Consider the following 17,750-nt stretch of genomic DNA (forward strand, 5'->3'; position numbering starts at 1 on the left):
CAGTGTTGGAGAAGAAAGTAAAAGTGCAATATGTGCCATGTAAAAAAGCTAATGTTTAAGTTCCTTGCTCAGAACATGAGAACATATGAAAGCTGGTGGTTCCTTTTAACATGAGTCTTCAATATTCCCAGTTAAGAAGTTTTAGGTTCTTGTTATTATAGGACTATTTCTCTCTATACCATTTGTATTTCATATACCTTTGACTATTGGATGTTCTTATAGGCACTATAGTATTGCCAGCCTAACCTCGGGAGTTGATAGGCTTGAAGTCATGAACTGCGCTGTGCTTCAAGCATTGCGAAGAGCTGCTGGCAAACACAGGAAAGTGCTGTTTGAATGAATGCTTATGAGCCTGCTGCTGCCTACCACCGCTCAGACTGCTCTATCAAACCATAGACTTAATTATAATAACACACAGAAAAACGAGCCTCAGGTCATTAATATGGTCAATGATGTTTATGGTTAGGTACATTGGTGCAACAACAGTTCTTTTTTTCACAAATGCGCTTGTTAAATCATCACCTGTTTGGCGAAGTAGGCTGTGATTCGATGATAAATTAACTGGCACCGGATCGATTATTTGCAACGCAGGACAAGCTAGTTAAACTAGTAATATTGTCAACCATGTGTAGTTAACTAGTGCTTGTTAAGATTGATTGTTTTGTTTTTATAAGATAAGGTTAATGCTAGCTAGCAACTTACCTTGGCTTCATGCTGCACTCACGTAACAGGTGGTCAGCCTGCCACAGTCTCCTCGTGGACTACAATGTAATCGGCGTCCATAAATGCGGATTTACCGGAAAAAACAAAAAATAATCATTTTTTCTTTTTTCTTTTATATATATTTTTTTTTTTAGATTTTTTTTTTTAATGAAAACTTGAAATCGGCCCTAATTAATTGGCCATGCCGATTTTTAATTGGTATACCTCTAATCTAAATATTATGTGTGAAATGCTTGATAGTGTATGTGATGTAAACAGAGGTCTACTTTCTTGGGGGCCTGAATATTGACTGGTTTTCATCAAGCTGCCTGCTCAAGAGGAAGCTTCTTATTGTAACCAGTGCCTGTAATCTGGTTCAGGTTATTAATCAACCTACCAGGGTGTTTACAAACACTACAGGAACACAATCATCCACATGTATCATTCACATTTTTACTAATGCTGTAGAACTTTGTTCTAAAGCTATATCTGTACCCATTGGATGCAGTGATCACAATATTGTGGCTATATCCAGGAAAGCCAAAGCTCCAACAGCTGGGCCTAAAATAGTGTGTAAGAGATCATACAAAAGATTTTCCTGTGATTCTTATGTGGAGGATGTTAAAAATATTTGTTGGTCTGATGTGATTAATGAGGCGCCTCCAGATGCTGCACTTGATGAATTTATTATATTGCTGCTTCCAATTATTGATAAACATGCACCTGTTAAGAAACTGACTGTTAGAACTGTTAAGGCTCTAAGAATTGAGGTATTGAAAAACTGTTTGAAAGAGATGGGGCAAAAGGAGTGGCTAATAAGTCTAACTGTACATCTGACTGGCTTACTTACTGCAAATTGAGAAATTGTGACTGAACTCAACAAAAATAAACTTTATTATGAAGCCAAGCTCAATGATATAAAGAATGATGGGAAAACTTTGGAGTACTTTTAAATTTTAATTATGGTCAGAAAGACATTCGACTCCATCTTTCATCGAATCAGATGGCTTATTCATCACAAAACCATTTGATGTTGCCAATCATTTTTGGCAAAATGGGCAAACTTAGGCAGGAAGTGCCCACGTCAAACAGTGAGCAATTATATTCATGCATAAAAAAAACAAATGATGAAAGAAAAGCAGTGCAGTTTTGAATTTTGTAAAGTTAGTTTGGGAGAGGTGGAATGATTTTTTTTTTTAATGATCCTTAATGACAAACCTCCTGGCATTGACAACTTAGATGGAAAGCTACTGAGGATGGTAGGAGTGGCTATAGTCATATTTTAAATCTGAGCCTAGAGGATAATCTTTGTCCTCAGGCCTGGAGGGAAGCCAAAGTACTTACGCTACCCAAGAGTGGTGAAGCGGCCTTTACTGGTTCTAACAGCAGACCTATAAGCTTGCTGCCAGCTCTTAGCAAACTTGGAAAAAATTGTGTTTGACCAAATAAAATGCTATTTCGCTGTAAACAAATTAACAGACTTTCAGCATGCTTATAGAGAAGGGCACTCAACGTGTACTGCACTGATGCTTGGTTGAAAGAAACTGATAAGAAGATTGTGGGAGCTGTACTATTAGATTTCAGTGTAGCCTTTGATATTATTGACCATAACCTGTTGAAAAACTTAAGTGCTATGGCTTTTCAACCTCTGTCATATTGTGGATTCAGAGCAATCTATCTAATAGAACTCAAAGGGTGTTCTTTAATGGAAGCGTCTGTCAAACATGTGGTGTACCACAGGGCAGCTCTCTAGGCCCTCTACTCTTTTCTATTTTTATCAATTACCTGCCACTGGCATTAAACAAAGATATGTGTCCATGTATGCTGATGATTCAACCATATACACATCAGCAACCACAGCTAATGAAGTCACTGAAACCCTTAACAAAGAGTTGCAGTCTGTTTTGGAATGGGTGGCCAGTAATAAACTGGTCCTTAACATCTCTAAAACTAAGAGCATTGTATTTGGTACAAATCATTCCTTAAGTGCTATACCTCAGTTGAATCTGGTAATGAATGGTGTGGTTGTTGAACAAATTGAGGAGACTAAATTACTTGGCGTTACATGAGATTGTAAACTGTCATGGTCAAAACGTATCGATTCAATGGTTGCAAAGATGTGGGGAGGTCTAGCCGTAATAGAGATGCTCTGCATTTTTGACACCACACTCCAAAAATCAAGTTCTGCAGGCTCTAGTTTTGTCTAATCTTGATTATTGTCCAGTCGTGTGGTCCTGTGATGCAAGGAAAGACCTAGTTAAGCTGCAGCTGTTCCAGAACAGAGTGGCACATTTTGCTCTTAAATGGAGTCAGATGGCTGATATATAAATACTATGCATGCCAGTCTCTCTTGGCTAAGAGTTGAGGAGAGGCTGACTGCATCATTTCTTTTCATAAGAACCATGTTGAAAATCCCAAATTGTTTGCGTAGTCAATTTACACACAGCTCTGATGCGCACACACATACCCCACCAGACATGCCACCAGGGGTCTTTTCATAGTGCCCAAATTCAAGAAAACGTACAGTATTATATAGAGCCCTTATTGCATGGAACTTCTTTCCATCTCATATTGCTCAAATAAACAGCACACCTGGTTTTAAAACGCAGATAAAGCAACACCTCGCAGAAAAACGCCTCTCCCCTATTTGACCTAGATAGTTAGTTTGATATGTTGGCTACGTGTGCCTTTTTAAAAATGTATGTAGTTCTGTCCCTGAGCTGTTCTTGTCTAATGATGTTCTTCTGTATTATGTCATTCTGTATTATGTTTCATGTTTTGTGTGGACCACAGGAAGAGTAGCTGCTGTTTTTGCAACAGCTAATGGGGGATCCTAATAAAATACCAAATACCATCACAGTCACCTAATCATCCCCAGCTTACAATTGGCTCATTCACCCCCCTCCCCTGTAACTATTCCCCAGGTCGTTGCTGTAAATGAGAATGTGTTCAGTCAACTTACCTGGTAAAATAAGGGTTAAATAACAAATAAACATGCTTGACCATTGGTTAAAGTTCTTACTGTGGAATGCAATGTTTGGTTTTTGCCAGGCATAATGGGACCCATGTCATCCAAAAAGTTATACTTTTGACTCATCTGTCCATAGAACATTCATTCTTCAGGTGCTTTTTGGCAAAATTGAGCCAACTTTTTTTCCCATTATGTCTGGCGAAAACCAAACACTGCATTCCACAGTAAGAAACTCCTACCAACGGTCAAGCATGGTGATGGTTTGGGGATGCTTTTGCTGCCTCAGGACCCGGATGACTTGTCTTAATTACATCTAGACGTTCCGCTAGCGGAACACCTGCTCCAATATCCAATGATAGGCGTGGCGCGAATTACAAATTCCTCAAAAATACAAAAACTTCAATTTTTCAAACATATGACTATTTCACAGCATTTTAAAGACAAGACTCTCCTTTATCTAACCACACTGTCTGATTTCAAAAAGGCTTTACAGCGAAAGCAAAACATTAGATTATGTCAGCAGAGTACCCAGCCAGAAATAATCAGACACCCATTTTTCAAGCTAGCATATAATGTCACAAAAAACAAAACCACAGCTAAATGCAGCACTAACCTTTGTTGATCTTCATCAGATGACACACCTAGGACATTATGTTATACAATAGATGCATGTTTTGTTCAATCAAGTTCATATTTATATCAAAAACCAGCTTTTTACATTAGCATGTGACGTTCAGAACTAGCATACCCCCCGCAAACCTCCGGTGAATTTACTAAATTACTCACGATAAACGTTCACAAAAAACATAACAATTATTTTAAGAATTATAGATACAGAACTCCTTTGTGCAATCGAGGTGTCCGATTTTAAAATAGCTTTTCGGTGAAAGCACATTTTGCAATATTCTGAGTAGATAGCCCAGCCATCACGGCTAGCTATTTAGACACCCACCAAGTTTAGCCCTGACCAAAGTCAGATTTACTATTAGAAAAGTTTGATTACCTTTGGTGTTCTTCGTCAGAATGCACTCCCAGGACTGCTACTTCAATAACAAATGTTGGTTTGGTTCAAAATAATCCATTATTATATCCAAATAGCGGCGTTTTGTTCGTGCGTTCAAGACACTGTCCGAAGTGTAAATAAGGGTCACGAGCATGGCGCATTTCGTGACAAAAGATTTCTAAATATTCCATTACCGTACTTCGAAGCATGTCAACCGCTGTTTAAAATCAATTTTTATGCCATTTTTCTCGTAAAAAAGCGATAATATTCCGACCGGGAATCTGCGTTTAGGTAAACAGACGAAAGAAAATAAAGCATGGGGTCGACTCGGGCACGAGCCTGAGTCTCACAGTACTGTGACCAGCCACTATCCAAACGCGCTACTTTTTTTCAGCCAGAGCCTGCAAAGCCACGATTCAGCTTTTTGCCGCCTTCTGAGAGCCCATGGGAGCCGTAGGAAGTGTCACGTAACAGCAGAGATCCCCTGTAATGGATAGAGATAATCAAGAAGGCCAAGAAATTGTCAGACAGGGCACTTCCTGCATGGAATCTTCTCAGGTTTTGGCCTGCCAAATGAGTTCTGTTGTACTCACAGACACCATTCAAACAGTTTTAGAAACTTTGGAGTGTTTTCTATCCAAAGCTAATAATTATATGCATATTCTAGTTTCTGGGCAGGAGTAATAATCAGATTAAATCGGGTCCGTTTTTTTATCCGGCCGTGAAAACACTGCCCCCTAGCCATAACAGGTTAATAGAAGGAACCATGAATTCTGCTCTGTATCAGAGAATTCTACAGGAGAATGTCAGGCCATCTGTCTGAGTTGAAGCTGAAGCGCATCTGGGTCATGCAGCAAGAAAATGATCCAAAATACACAATCAATTCTACATGAAAATGGTTAAAAAGCAACAAATTTTGAATGGCCTAGTCAAAGTCCAGACCTAATCCCAATTGAGACGACATTGTGGCAGGACTTGAAACGAGCAGTTCATGAAGCCACAAATGTTGCTGAGTTAAAAGGTCTGCATGCAAGAATGGGCCAAAATTCCTCCACAGTGACGTGAGTGACTTAACAACTACAGAAAGCATTTGATTGCAGTTAAAGGTGGCACAACCAGTTATTGAGTGTAAGGGGGCAATTACTTTTTCACACAGGGGAATTGGGTGTTGCATCACTTTGTTAACCAAAATGTTTACTTATTTTATTTGTAAGCTCAGGTTCCCTTTATCTAATATTAGGTTTTAGTTGAAGATCTGATAACATTCAGTAGCAAAAATAGAGAAAATCAGAAAGGGAGCAAATACTTTTTCACGTCACCGTTGGTCATGGCTCTCCAAACCTGTTCACGGAGAGCTACCCTCGTCGGTTTTCTCTCCAACCCCAGTTAAGTAACCTGATTCAGATGATCAACTAGCTAATTATTAGAATCAGGTGCGTATGATTACAGTTGCCGTGAACCTACAGGACGGTAGCTTTCCAGGAACTGTTGAAGAGCCCTGATGTAGGTGATGGGTAGTGATTTGAACTATGTATAGTTGTTTTTTGGTCAGTCTTTCCTTGTTGGCTGGTCTTTCCCAGTGGTCTTTTGCAGTGTGGAGAAATGCAGGGAAGCAGTGCTGACCTCTCTCCCTCTCAGGTTCCACGCTCCAGGATAAGGAGGATGACTCGGTCCCTGCTGAGATGGGACAGAACCACCCGTTCTTCCGGCGCTCTGACTCCATGACCTTCCTGGGCTGTATCCCCCCCAACCCCTTCGAGGTCCCCCTGGCGGAGGCCATCCCCCTGGCAGACCAGCCTCACCTCTTGCAGGTTAGCACATTTTTCATTTGCACTGGTCGTTAACAATAAAACGTCACAATACAGTGCAGAGCGTTACGGTCCAGCTCGACTAAAACCATTGACAACTACATGCTGTTTTTAAGGGATTGTAAAATAAATGTTAACTATTTGGTTTTTATATCATCACCTACTGAAGAGTATAGTCAGAACTACACAGTTTAGATTACTCCACATTTAGCTCTATCATCAGAGTTATACAGCAAGTAACTGCATGCTTGTCATGATCAGTCAACGTCAATTGATCATGTATTTTCAGATTCGTCAGGGTAGCCTATCATTTGGCATGTAGCTAGCTAAGTTTCACTTAGCTTGCTTCATCAGAGGTTAGGCTTTTGGAAGAGCTTGACATCGGCAAGTCCTTGTCAAATTGTCATTCGGACTACTGTCTTCACCTCTATAGATGCCAAGTAAATGAAACGATATAGACTTTTAGTTTATCCCCTGAAAGTTAGCTTGTTAACTAGCCATATTGATGTCATCTGTTATTGGCTAGCCAATTTGACATGGTCCATAAATCATGTCTGTTAGCAGCAATTGTGATTAAACACCAAAAAAATGTTAAAGGGTTAATGTTAGGTAACTTCACTAGGTAGGCCTACGTTGGTTGGAGAAAAAAGTACATAAGGTCTACTTACCACTATGTTTAGCCAAGTGTACAAAGTTTGTACCTGTGGCTTGCAAAGTAAGTCATTATCAGCTAACAATAGGCTTACATCGGCAAATGCGCCCTTCTGCTGCTTGACAGGCAGAGCCCACAAAGGATGGGAAATTAACCGAAACCTCTCATACTTATCAGGTATAGTTCACTTCTAATTCAATTATCCAATTAATGGTGGCTAATATTGAGATATTGTGAGTCTACCTTCACGTATCTGAAATTACATGTTCAATTGATGTTTACCGATCATGACAAGCATGCAGTTACTTGCTGTATAACGCTGACAGAGCGAAATGTGGAATAATCTGAACTGTGTAGTTCTGACTATACTCTTCAAGAGGTGATGATATTAAAACCAAATAGTTATAACATTTATTTAACAACCCCTTAAACGGATTTTAGTTGTCAATGGTTTTAGTGGAGCTGGGGGTCTCCTTGCCCCCCGCAGGCAAATCGAACGTTCGGAACCTTGATGTAACATTTGATTGGTAACTACCTATAAGAGAGATTCAAATAACAAAGTGGAATTCAAGTGACATGTGCAGGTGAAGTCCTAACGGGCTCCCAAAACAGCCTGTGTTACGACAGTAATTATGTTAAAACACAGCTATAGAGCTTCTTTGCCTACTTATACCTTTATGGAGCAAGCTGTGCAATCTAGTCTAGAAGTCAATAAATCCACCACTACCAATACGTTGCTAATCTGTTTTTTACTTTGTTACAATAATATGACACTGCAACTTATTTTACATTTTTCTACCTCCCAGCCCAATGCAAGGAAGGAGGATCTGTTTGGCCGTCCTAGTCAGGGCCTGTACTCGTCCTCGTACACAGCAAGCAAAGGCCTGGCCGAGGCCACCCTGGACCGCAGCTGCCTGGAGGTTAACATGGGCTCCTCTCAGGTATACATAACGCACTGCCCGCCCTGACAACACACCAGCCCTGCTCTAATACGCTTATCATGCATCCTTCCTTTATCCCTCATCCCTTCAATCAACATGCATCCTTTCCTCATCCCCCCCCTTCCCTGCTTTCTTGAAAGAATCACTGGTCTAACATGACTGGATTGGTGAAAGCAATGCAATCTGGAAAGCTTGCTAACGCCAATCCATGTTAGATCAGTGATTAGTACTTCATGGAAGGAAAAAGAGGAAGGAGAGATGCATCAAATTATTGGTGCAGGGCCACGGTCTTCACAGTACATTTCCATCCTAAAACAAAAACATTCATTATAGCACCATTCATTATAACCACAGCTGTGTTGTCCCCATGGATCCCACAGATCCTACCCACCAAGATGTCCTACTCAGCCAACCTGAAGAACGTGATGAGTATGGAGACTAGTCAGCGCGGCCGAGAGGACCAGCCCATGGACCAGGAGCTAGTGGCTCCAAAGCCAGGCCCCTCACCCCACGACCTAGCTGCCCAGCTGAAGAGCAGCCTCCTGGCTGAAATAGGCCTCACTGAGAGCGATGGACCACCGCTCCCTTCCTTTAGGTATGGTACACGTGTCTTAGTGGCTAGTAAATAAATGAAAATCCCATCTAGGTTTGCTTTCTCAGTTCGCTCTCGATTTGCTTTAGTAAGGAAACAATGAATATAGTTATATAGTAAGGAAACAATGAATATAGCTTATATAAATAAAAATGTTCCCCACTCAATTCTCTCCCTCTCTTTGCCTATTACAACTGCATATGTAAATGCTCCTTACTCTCCCGTCTTTGGTATTAACAAGAACGTAACATCGTTGTGCCTTCTGTGTTCTCTAGACCCCACTGTAATATTAACCAGGAAGTATATCATCTCTGTCCTCTCCAGACCCCACTGTAGTTTTATGGGGATGGTGATCTCCCATGACATGCTGCTGGGCCGCTGGCGTCTGTCTCTGGAGCTGTTCGGACGCGTCTTCATGGAGGATGTTGGAGCAGAGCCTGGATCGGTATGCACACTCAGGGATTGGTGTTTAAACACTTATATTTACAGTATTTCTCCAACCTCAAACCATTAATACAATGAAATCCACAAAAATATACAGCTAGACACAAAAGAAAGAAAAATAGCATTATCAAGATTGGCTAGAAAGTTTGAATTGCCTGGCTGAGCTGTTGAACAGCGCATTGATCATTCAAATGGAACTGTTAAGGCTTTACCTGTGGATTATCGTGAATAACTAATGGCTATCAACCAATCAGAATCCCGGATCCAAATGTAAGTTTTTATTACAGTAGACGAGTCACTAAGGCACTACAGATTTCTGTCCCCAGATCTTGACAGACAAACATGTAATAAAGAAAAGTACAATGACCAAGATGAGATCAGGACTTAAAAAACATCTGTTAAACATTAGAAACAGTTGAAGATCTAACCAGACATTTAATCCTGCCTGTCTGATCCCGTCCCCAGATCCTGACCGAGCTGGGGGGCTTTGAGGTGAAGGAGTCTAAGTTCCGCCGGGAGATGGAGAAACTCCGTAACCTCCAGTCTCGTGACCTGGCCCTGGAGGTGGACCGTGACCGTGACCAGCTGATCCAGCAGACCATGAGGCAGCTCAACACCCACTTTGGCCGGCGCTGCACCACCACACCCATGGCTGTGCACCGCGTTAAGGTCACCTTCAAAGACGAGCCGGGCGAGGGTAGTGGTGTGGCCCGTAGCTTCTACACGGCCATCGCCCTGGCCTTCCTGTCCAATGACAAGCTGCCCAACCTGGACTGTGTGCAGAGCGTCAGCAAGGGCATGCAGGCCAGCAGTACGTGTCATCACGATTACAACTCAAGTATGACATTGAGTATGAAACTACTAGCGTCAATTTATTAATTAACTCAAATGGCAGTTTAACATGGTGGTGGTGATAACTTACTACTACCACCACTCTGGGGGAAGCAAGAGGAATTTCAGAATAGAACAGAGATGTATATCTTTCCTAAAGTCTCCCTCTGTGTGTAGATCTGATGCAGCGGCTGAGGAACAGAGACCGGGAGAGGGAGCGGAGGAGTGGAGGGCTCCGAGCCGGCTCTAGGAGAGACCGAGACAGGTGAGACATACCTCCCTGCCCACCAACCCTGTGGTTGTAGTGTGTTGTGGGCTATTAGGACATGTTGCCTTTCAGAAAACATTTGACCATCTGTTAATGTGTTAGGCTGGAGTTACACAAAGCCACCTTTAAGCAAATTTAGTTGCATTTAGAGGTCGCAAGTGACGTCTCAAGCAACTTTGCTGATACACTAAGTAACTCAAACGTGATTGAAATTGTGTGCAACAGCCAATCAAATTGAAGCTGCATTGTCATATGGTTTGAGAAGTCGTAACTCACCTAATGTCATCTGCTGCAGTACATCATGATTTTACTAAATTGTTTATCCAACCGCATGGTTATTGTATAAGAATGGATTTGGACAAAATGCTGGCTGTACAATTTAGCTAGATAGTGAAAATGAAAATGTTATTTAGCTAGCTAGCAACGAGCTAACCAAGCTAGCAATGAACGAAGCTAGCTAGTGCAGTTCATGTTGGACATTTTTAGTTGAAACTGGTCTGAGAGGTCTGGGTTCACTTCAAAAATTACATTTATTGACTACCAAACCATGTACCTTAACCATGACTTCCCATAATGCCAATATTTATTTACAGCTCCCGTTTGGCTAATGTCTCTTCTACCAACCTTGATCGCGGTTCCCGCAGCACTGACAGCTGTGTTGACATGACAACTGGGTCGGAGTTCCGAACCTTCAAATGGATCATGTGCGAAGCATTCATTTTGATTGGCTGTTGCTTGCAACTAGTGCACAGAGTTGAATTTTTTGGAACTTGATGCAACCACGTTGTAGATTAATTGCTTATCAGTTGCTGGGGGTGTTACACAAAGCAATCCAAATGCAACATAGTTTGAAAGTTGTAACTATAGCCTTATACATCTCACAACTGAAAAAAAAAAAATGTACACTACTGAGCTGAGCCGAGCCTAGCTGACCTGGTTACGCATCCACCATAGTTTCTGGCCTGCACTGCATTGTCTCACGTCGGATAACATGGCGGCCGTCTGCACTGATCTGTCTGATCTCGCAAACACTCATGGGATAGCTGAAAAGAAGTCCGGCTACAATATGCTGTCCTAACATTCAAAAATGTTACCAAGGTGTGACATCGTCCACTGAACCCTCTTTCATCCTCTAGTCAGTTAATCTTACCAAAAACTATAAACCTGTAGCTAATGTTTAACAAAAATGTAATGAGCAAGTCTTCACAACCTAATTCTATTTCTAGCGAAGGTGTATTGTGGTGGTAGAATCCGTATTTATGAAATTCTATATGTGTACGAACATTCCTAATCCATCCATATGAAAAGACAAGGATGCTGACACCAGTTCACACACTCAATGCTGAAAACTCCCTCTAGCTCTAGCAATGCACATGAGTTTTCGTGCTATCTGTTCTGCTGTGATAAGCGCGCTGAGTTCTACAGCACAGCTGACTGCTCTCTGCAACGTTATCGTGTTGGCCAAATGTTACAAAGTAGCGAGGCACAATGGCAGCTGTCAATCAGATGCATGCAGATTTCTTAGAACAGTTCAATAACTTTGGTTCTGTACTTCATCAACAAGCTGTTAAACTAGCTACTGTGTGACCATTCAAACAAGCTGGTACTGGGCTGTTAGCTGGATCATGGTTTGCCGTAGTAGCCAGGGCGTCATAGCTACCGAGAGCGGAGCGATTTTCAGAATTAGGTACTACTGTTAGGCGGATGAGCAAAATCCAAATTTTATAGATGAGTTCCACGTCCTACAAGACCGATCGGTTGAGGGACCAGCATTGCGTAGGAGTGACGCGATCTGGCGTAAGACAATGGCCTGCACTGGCCAGTTTGGTTCGGGTCGGCACGATGGTGTAGAACGTTTGAGGGTGCTAGCTAACCTTCCCTTCTGTGTGTGTGTTCCAGGGACTCGAGGAGACAGCTGTCCATTGACACCCGGCCCTTCAGGCCAGCCTCGGAGGGGAACCCCAGTGATGAACCTGACCCCCTGCCTGCCCACAGACAGGCCCTGGGAGAGAGGCTGTACCCCCGTGTCCACGCTATGCAGCCGGTACCTACCAGCTTTACAACAATCAAACGAGGGCATAAATTATAGTTAAATTATCTATCATCTGTAAATGCAGTATCCATTCATTATCTATTCTATAATGCGTTTTATTTTGTATATCACACACACACACACACACACACACTATCAACAAGGAATACTGTATGTGATGGGTGGTGAATAAGTGAAAACCTCAGGACAGTCTACATAATGTGACTGACTGGTGTTGTTCCTTCCTCTCCAGGCGTTTGCCAGTAAGATCACAGGGATGCTGCTGGAGCTCTCCCCAGCCCAGCTGCTGTTGCTCCTGGCCAGTGAGGACTCTCTCAGGGCCAGGGTGGAGGAGGCCATGGAGCTGCTCATTGCACATGGAAGGTATAGTACAGTGTCCTATTCACCACTCTAATTTTGTTCTCAAAATGGCACCCTACTCACAGTGCACTACTTTTGACCAGTGCCCCAAATGCTATATAGGGAATAGGGTGCCGTTTGGGACGCATCGTCACCCTACACAATTTCAAGGATGCCCTCTTGGCCAGGTCTCCCTTGTGAAAGTGTTTTTTTTTTTTACCTCCAATAGGACAACCTGGTTTGATTAAAAATAAAGGATACACTGACTAAAACCCCTCTCTCCTTCCAAAGGGAAAATGGTGCTGACAGCATACTGGACCTGGGTCTCCTGGAGGCTCCTGAGAAAGCACAGGTAAGCTTCAGCTCTCTGTCTCCGGTCCCAGCATGCCTCAGCTCTGTGGTCCAGGAACACAAGTCATTAGACATGCCTGAGAGAAAGTTGTATGAAGAATAAAAGGAATGTGGCCTTCAGCCTTAGGACATTAATTTACTGGTTAGATTTCTCTGAATGTGGCTGTTTTTAGAGGTTTACTACAGCATAATATAAATATTCACCTCATGATCACCCACTGATATTATGCTCTAATAGTAAGTGCACTCCATCAACAGCAGGTGCATTTCAAGAGCAGCAAATTTGAATCCAAATAAATGTCAAAATTCAAATTTTTCAAACATACAACTATTTTACACCCTTTGAAAGATAAACATCTCCTTAATCTAACCACGTTTTACGATTTCAAAAAGGTTTTACGGCGAAAGCATAAATTTAGAGTATGTTAGGACAGTACATTTACAAGAGTTGTGTGTAATGTTTTGTCAATTCAAAGACAGGGTCACCAAAACCATAAAACCAGCTAAAATGATGCACTAACCTTTTACAATCTCCATCAGATGACACTCCTAGGACATTATGTTAGACAATGCATGCATTTTTAGTTCTATCAAGTTCATATTTATATCCAAAAACAGCGTTTTACTATGGCATTGATGTTGAGGAAATCGTTTCCCTCCAATAACCGGCAGTCAAGTCAGCGTAACAAATTAAATAATTAAAATTAGAAAACATTGGTAAAATATTATATTGTCATTTAAAGAATTATAGATTTACATCTCTTGAACGCAATCAACTTGCCAGATTTAAAAATAACCTTACTGGGAAATCACACTTTGCAATAATCTGAGCACTGCGCCCAGAAAAATACGCGTTGCGATACAGACAAGCCGTCATGTTGGGGAGATCTAAAATCGAAAATACTATGTAAATAATCCATTACCTTTGATTCTCTTCATCAGATGTCACTTCCAGGTATCACAGGTCCATAACGAATGTAGTTTTGTTCAAAAAAGCTCATCATTTATGTCCAAAAATCTCCGTCTTGTTAGCACATGATCTAAGCCCGCCGGACTTCACTTCATGAACGAGGGGAAAAAATATATTTCCGTTCGTTCAAACATGTCAAACGTTGTATAGCATAAATCATTAGGGCCTTTTTTAACCAGAACATGAATAATATTCAAGGTGGACGAATGCATTCTCTTTTATAACGTATTGGAACGAGGGTACCCAACATGAACTCGCGCACCAGGTGTCTAATGGGCCATCATCGTTCCATGGCTCTTGTTCGGTCAGATCTCCCTCCAGAAGACTCAAAACACTTTGTAAAGGCTGGTGACATCTAGTGGAAGCAAAATATTCCTCAGCCCCTGTGTTTTTCAATGGCATAGGTTTAAAGGTAATACAACACATCAGGTATCCACTTCCTGTCAGAAAATGTCTCAGGGTTTTGCCTGCCAAATGAGTTCTGTTATACTCACAGACACCATTCAAACAGTTTTAGAAACTTTAGAGTGTTTTCTATCCATATATAATAAGTATATGCATATTCTAGTTACTGGGTAGGATTAGTAACCAGATTAAATCGGGTACATTTTTTTATCCAGCCGTGCAAATACTGCCCCCTAGCCCTAACAGGTTAATGTCAACATTTCAGCCTTAGCAACCTTTCTCAAGACCAGTCACTTATATTTTACTGGGTGGCACTGATTTTAATTATTTTACGCTGTAATAATATAATTTGTCAATTATTGTCAATTGTGAATAAAGTTCCTCATTTTCCTGGTTGTTGCAGCAGGAGAACCGTAAGCGTCATGGCTCCACCCGTAGTGTGGTGGACATGGAGCTGGACGACCCTGAAGACGGAGATGACAACGCTCCCCTGTTCTACCAGCCCGGGAAGAGAGGCTTCTACTCCCCCCGGCCCGGCAAGAACACGGAGGCCAGGCTCAACTGCTTCAGGAACATCGGCAGGTAAGTCCTAGTATCCAGTTTCCTTTATAGTGCAACCAGGACCCATAGGGAATAGGGGGCCATCTTGAGTGCAGCCAATATTTACTTGTATTCAGGGATAAAACAACTAAATATTATGTAGCCTACCTCAAAGAATTTCCAAGTATTTAATTTTTAAAAAATCTATTTTTTTCTTCTCCAGAATACTAGGGCTGTGTCTGCTGCAGAATGAGCTCTGTCCAATTACCTTGAACAGACATGTCATCAAGGTGCTGCTCGGCAGAAAGGTAATGAGTACCACTGTTATATGGGCACTGTTGTACACTGCTATATGGAAACCGCTGTATCTGGACTTGTACACGGATATAGTTCTCATCAGTATGTGTGTGTCTGTGAGCAGGTGAACTGGCATGACTTTGCCTTCTTTGACCCGGTAATGTACGAGAGCCTGCGGCAGTTGATCCGTCACTCTCAGGCTGGAGAGGCGGAAGCTGTCTTTGCAGCCATGGACGTGGCCTTTGCCATAGACCTGTGTAAGGAGGAAGGGGCTGGACAGGTAAAGATAACTCATGGGGAGAATATTTCACATAGTCAACTCAGGAAGATTTTCAGTCCCGATTTTTAGTATATATATTTTTTTCGTTATATTCTTGCAATTGCCTCTGACTGCATGCTCTGGTTTTAATGCACTCTGTCACAACTGTCATTTCACTGTACTTGTGCATGCGACATTAAACATTTGAAACTGCAATGTTTTGCATTTATCAGAAGTTGACTGTTTTGAAAAGCCTTCTATTCTGCCGTCTAATTGTGACAGAATGTTATGAAACATGGCATTATATTATTAACATGCTGTCCATGGCTATATCAGGTGGAGCTGCTGTCAGGTGGGGTCAACATGCCTGTGACTCCTCTCAACGTTTACGAATACGTGAGAAAGTACGCCGAACACAGGATGCTGGTGGTTGCCGAGCAACCTCTTCATGTGAGTTGTACAGTAATGTCTCATGTAGCACTGTATACAAGTGAATTACCATTTTCTATAATAAGGGGAACCAAGTGGGGCATTCTGTATTGAGTTAGGTCTAAAGTTAGCCTGGTCCCAGATCTGTTTTTATTTTTGGCATGACAATGACCATAGGAGTTTCCAAAACAGAATATTGGACACCAGTCCAGTCTAAAGCTGGAGAAGGGATAAACCTAGATGTGTACAGGGACCATATTGTAGCGTGTACATGTATAAGAAAGGGAAGGGTGTGTACTGTAATGATGTTGACGTTTAATGTTAATACTGGTTTGTCTCTCTCAGGCGATGAGGAAGGGTCTGTTGGATGTCCTTCCTAAGAATGCCCTGGAGGACTTGACAGCTGAGGACTTCAGGCTGCTGGTCAACGGCTGTGGAGAGGTCAACGTGCAGATGCTCATCAGCTTCACTTCCTTCAATGATGAATCTGGTACAAAGACCTTGGCCCGTATTCACAAAGAATCTCAGAGTATGAGTGCTGATGTAGGATCAGTTTTGCCTTTTTGATCACAATGAATAAGATTATATGGACAGGGAGACCTGATCCTAGAACTGTAAAACCTGGATGTATTTAGTTTTCCTTTGGTTATTGATCCTCACCCTTACACTTTTTTAGCTATGTAGTTAAAAGTCTTGTAACAAAGTTTGTACTTTTACATGACTTAAATGTGTTTTGAGTTTATGGTTGATGATTGAGTCACTTATTTTTGTTATCCCACTCTGAATCTCAACAGGGGAAAATGCTGATAAGTTGTTGCAGTTTAAACGCTGGTTTTGGTCCATCGTGGAGAAGATGAGCATGACTGAGAGGCAAGATCTGGTAAGAAATTATTTTCACTACCTGATGCAGTCCCAGTTTATTACATGTCATTTTTATCTGCACGATCTCTAATATAAATTCCAATACAATCTGATTCCTCTCCCTCTCTGCAGGTGTACTTCTGGACCTCCAGTCCGTCTCTGCCAGCCAGTGAGGAAGGCTTCCAGCCCATGCCCTCCATCACCATCAGGCCTCCGGACGACCAGCACCTGCCCACGGCCAACACCTGCATCTCGCGCCTCTACGTGCCACTCTACTCCTCCAAACAGATTCTAAAACAGAAACTCTTACTAGCCATTAAGACCAAGAACTTTGGTTTTGTGTAGAGGTTGACAAACATGTTTACCTGTTATGTAATATTTACCTAGTTCCATTTTTGTAGATTTGTTTTTTGTCTATACAATTTTATGGAATTTGAAGAAAATACAAAAATGCTGTCGCTCCCCTGGCGGTTATTTTGTTTGTGTTGTGAACACAGACAGCTTGTTCTTATTTTATTTTTAAGAAAAAAATGAGTTCTGAAGGTAATATACATTCCTGCATTGGCTTTGTAAAGTTGAAGCCCTCCGCTCTATTGGCTTAAAACTTTACTTCCCAGGAATTTGGCTCAACAGCAAACTGTGTGCCGAAGCTCAGCCAAAGAGGATCGCAGTAGAAGTATTTAAAAAGTAAAAGTATAAAAAAAACACTGTGATTATGATTTTGTTCCTTGCCCTAAACAGAATACTTACTATCACTGACAGTTCGCTGCTGCCTTGGTGGAAAGTAATTATTTTTCTTGTATAGGGGGAGTAGTGAATTTCAAAATAAACTTGGATGCAAATTATCTCTTTAGTCTCTTGATTGTTGTAGAATGTATTTCTGAATATGGTTTAAATCGATGACCTTCTCACAATAAGTGCTAGGCATGCTGATGACCTGGTTTTGAGAATTTAAGACTGCAATGATTTAGAATGTGCAAATACATCCAAGCATACAATAAAACAGGCCACACACTCCACTTGACCAGGTGGAC

The 17,750-nt window shown here is 41.6% G+C and overlaps 1 protein-coding gene across 24 annotated transcripts in view; it reads left to right on the top strand.

Annotated features, from left to right (window-relative positions):
• LOC106605530 (E3 ubiquitin-protein ligase UBR5) overlaps positions 1 to 17,561 on the top strand; it is a 46,592-nt gene extending 29,031 nt beyond the window's left edge. For 14 of the 24 annotated variants that reach the window (XM_082975413.1, XM_082975416.1, XM_082975414.1 and 11 more), the window contains 17 exons: positions 6,315 to 6,487; positions 7,943 to 8,077; positions 8,458 to 8,672; positions 8,994 to 9,114; positions 9,579 to 9,963; positions 10,122 to 10,209; positions 10,806 to 10,916; positions 12,112 to 12,256; positions 12,498 to 12,628; positions 12,896 to 12,956; positions 14,734 to 14,912; positions 15,094 to 15,178; positions 15,292 to 15,447; positions 15,763 to 15,876; positions 16,201 to 16,384; positions 16,650 to 16,735; positions 16,849 to 17,561. In XM_082975413.1, coding sequence (XP_082831539.1) covers positions 6,315 to 6,487; positions 7,943 to 8,077; positions 8,458 to 8,672; positions 8,994 to 9,114; positions 9,579 to 9,963; positions 10,122 to 10,209; positions 10,806 to 10,916; positions 12,112 to 12,256; positions 12,498 to 12,628; positions 12,896 to 12,956; positions 14,734 to 14,912; positions 15,094 to 15,178; positions 15,292 to 15,447; positions 15,763 to 15,876; positions 16,201 to 16,384; positions 16,650 to 16,735; positions 16,849 to 17,061 — 2,582 coding nt within the window. In that variant the 3' untranslated portion in view covers positions 17,062 to 17,561. The remainder of the gene's footprint in view (positions 1 to 6,314; positions 6,488 to 7,942; positions 8,078 to 8,457; positions 8,673 to 8,993; positions 9,115 to 9,578; positions 9,964 to 10,121; positions 10,210 to 10,805; positions 10,917 to 12,111; positions 12,257 to 12,497; positions 12,629 to 12,895; positions 12,957 to 14,733; positions 14,913 to 15,093; positions 15,179 to 15,291; positions 15,448 to 15,762; positions 15,877 to 16,200; positions 16,385 to 16,649; positions 16,736 to 16,848) is intronic. The other 10 variants (XM_082975432.1, XM_014201293.3, XM_082975434.1 and 7 more) reach the window with 8 other exon arrangements.
• The last annotated feature ends 189 nt before the right edge of the window (positions 17,562 to 17,750 follow it).

The sequence above is a fragment of the Salmo salar genome, chromosome 05 (genome assembly GCF_965601325.2).
Source record: "Salmo salar chromosome 05, fSalSal1, whole genome shotgun sequence".
Lineage (NCBI taxonomy): Eukaryota > Metazoa > Chordata > Actinopteri > Salmoniformes > Salmonidae > Salmo > Salmo salar.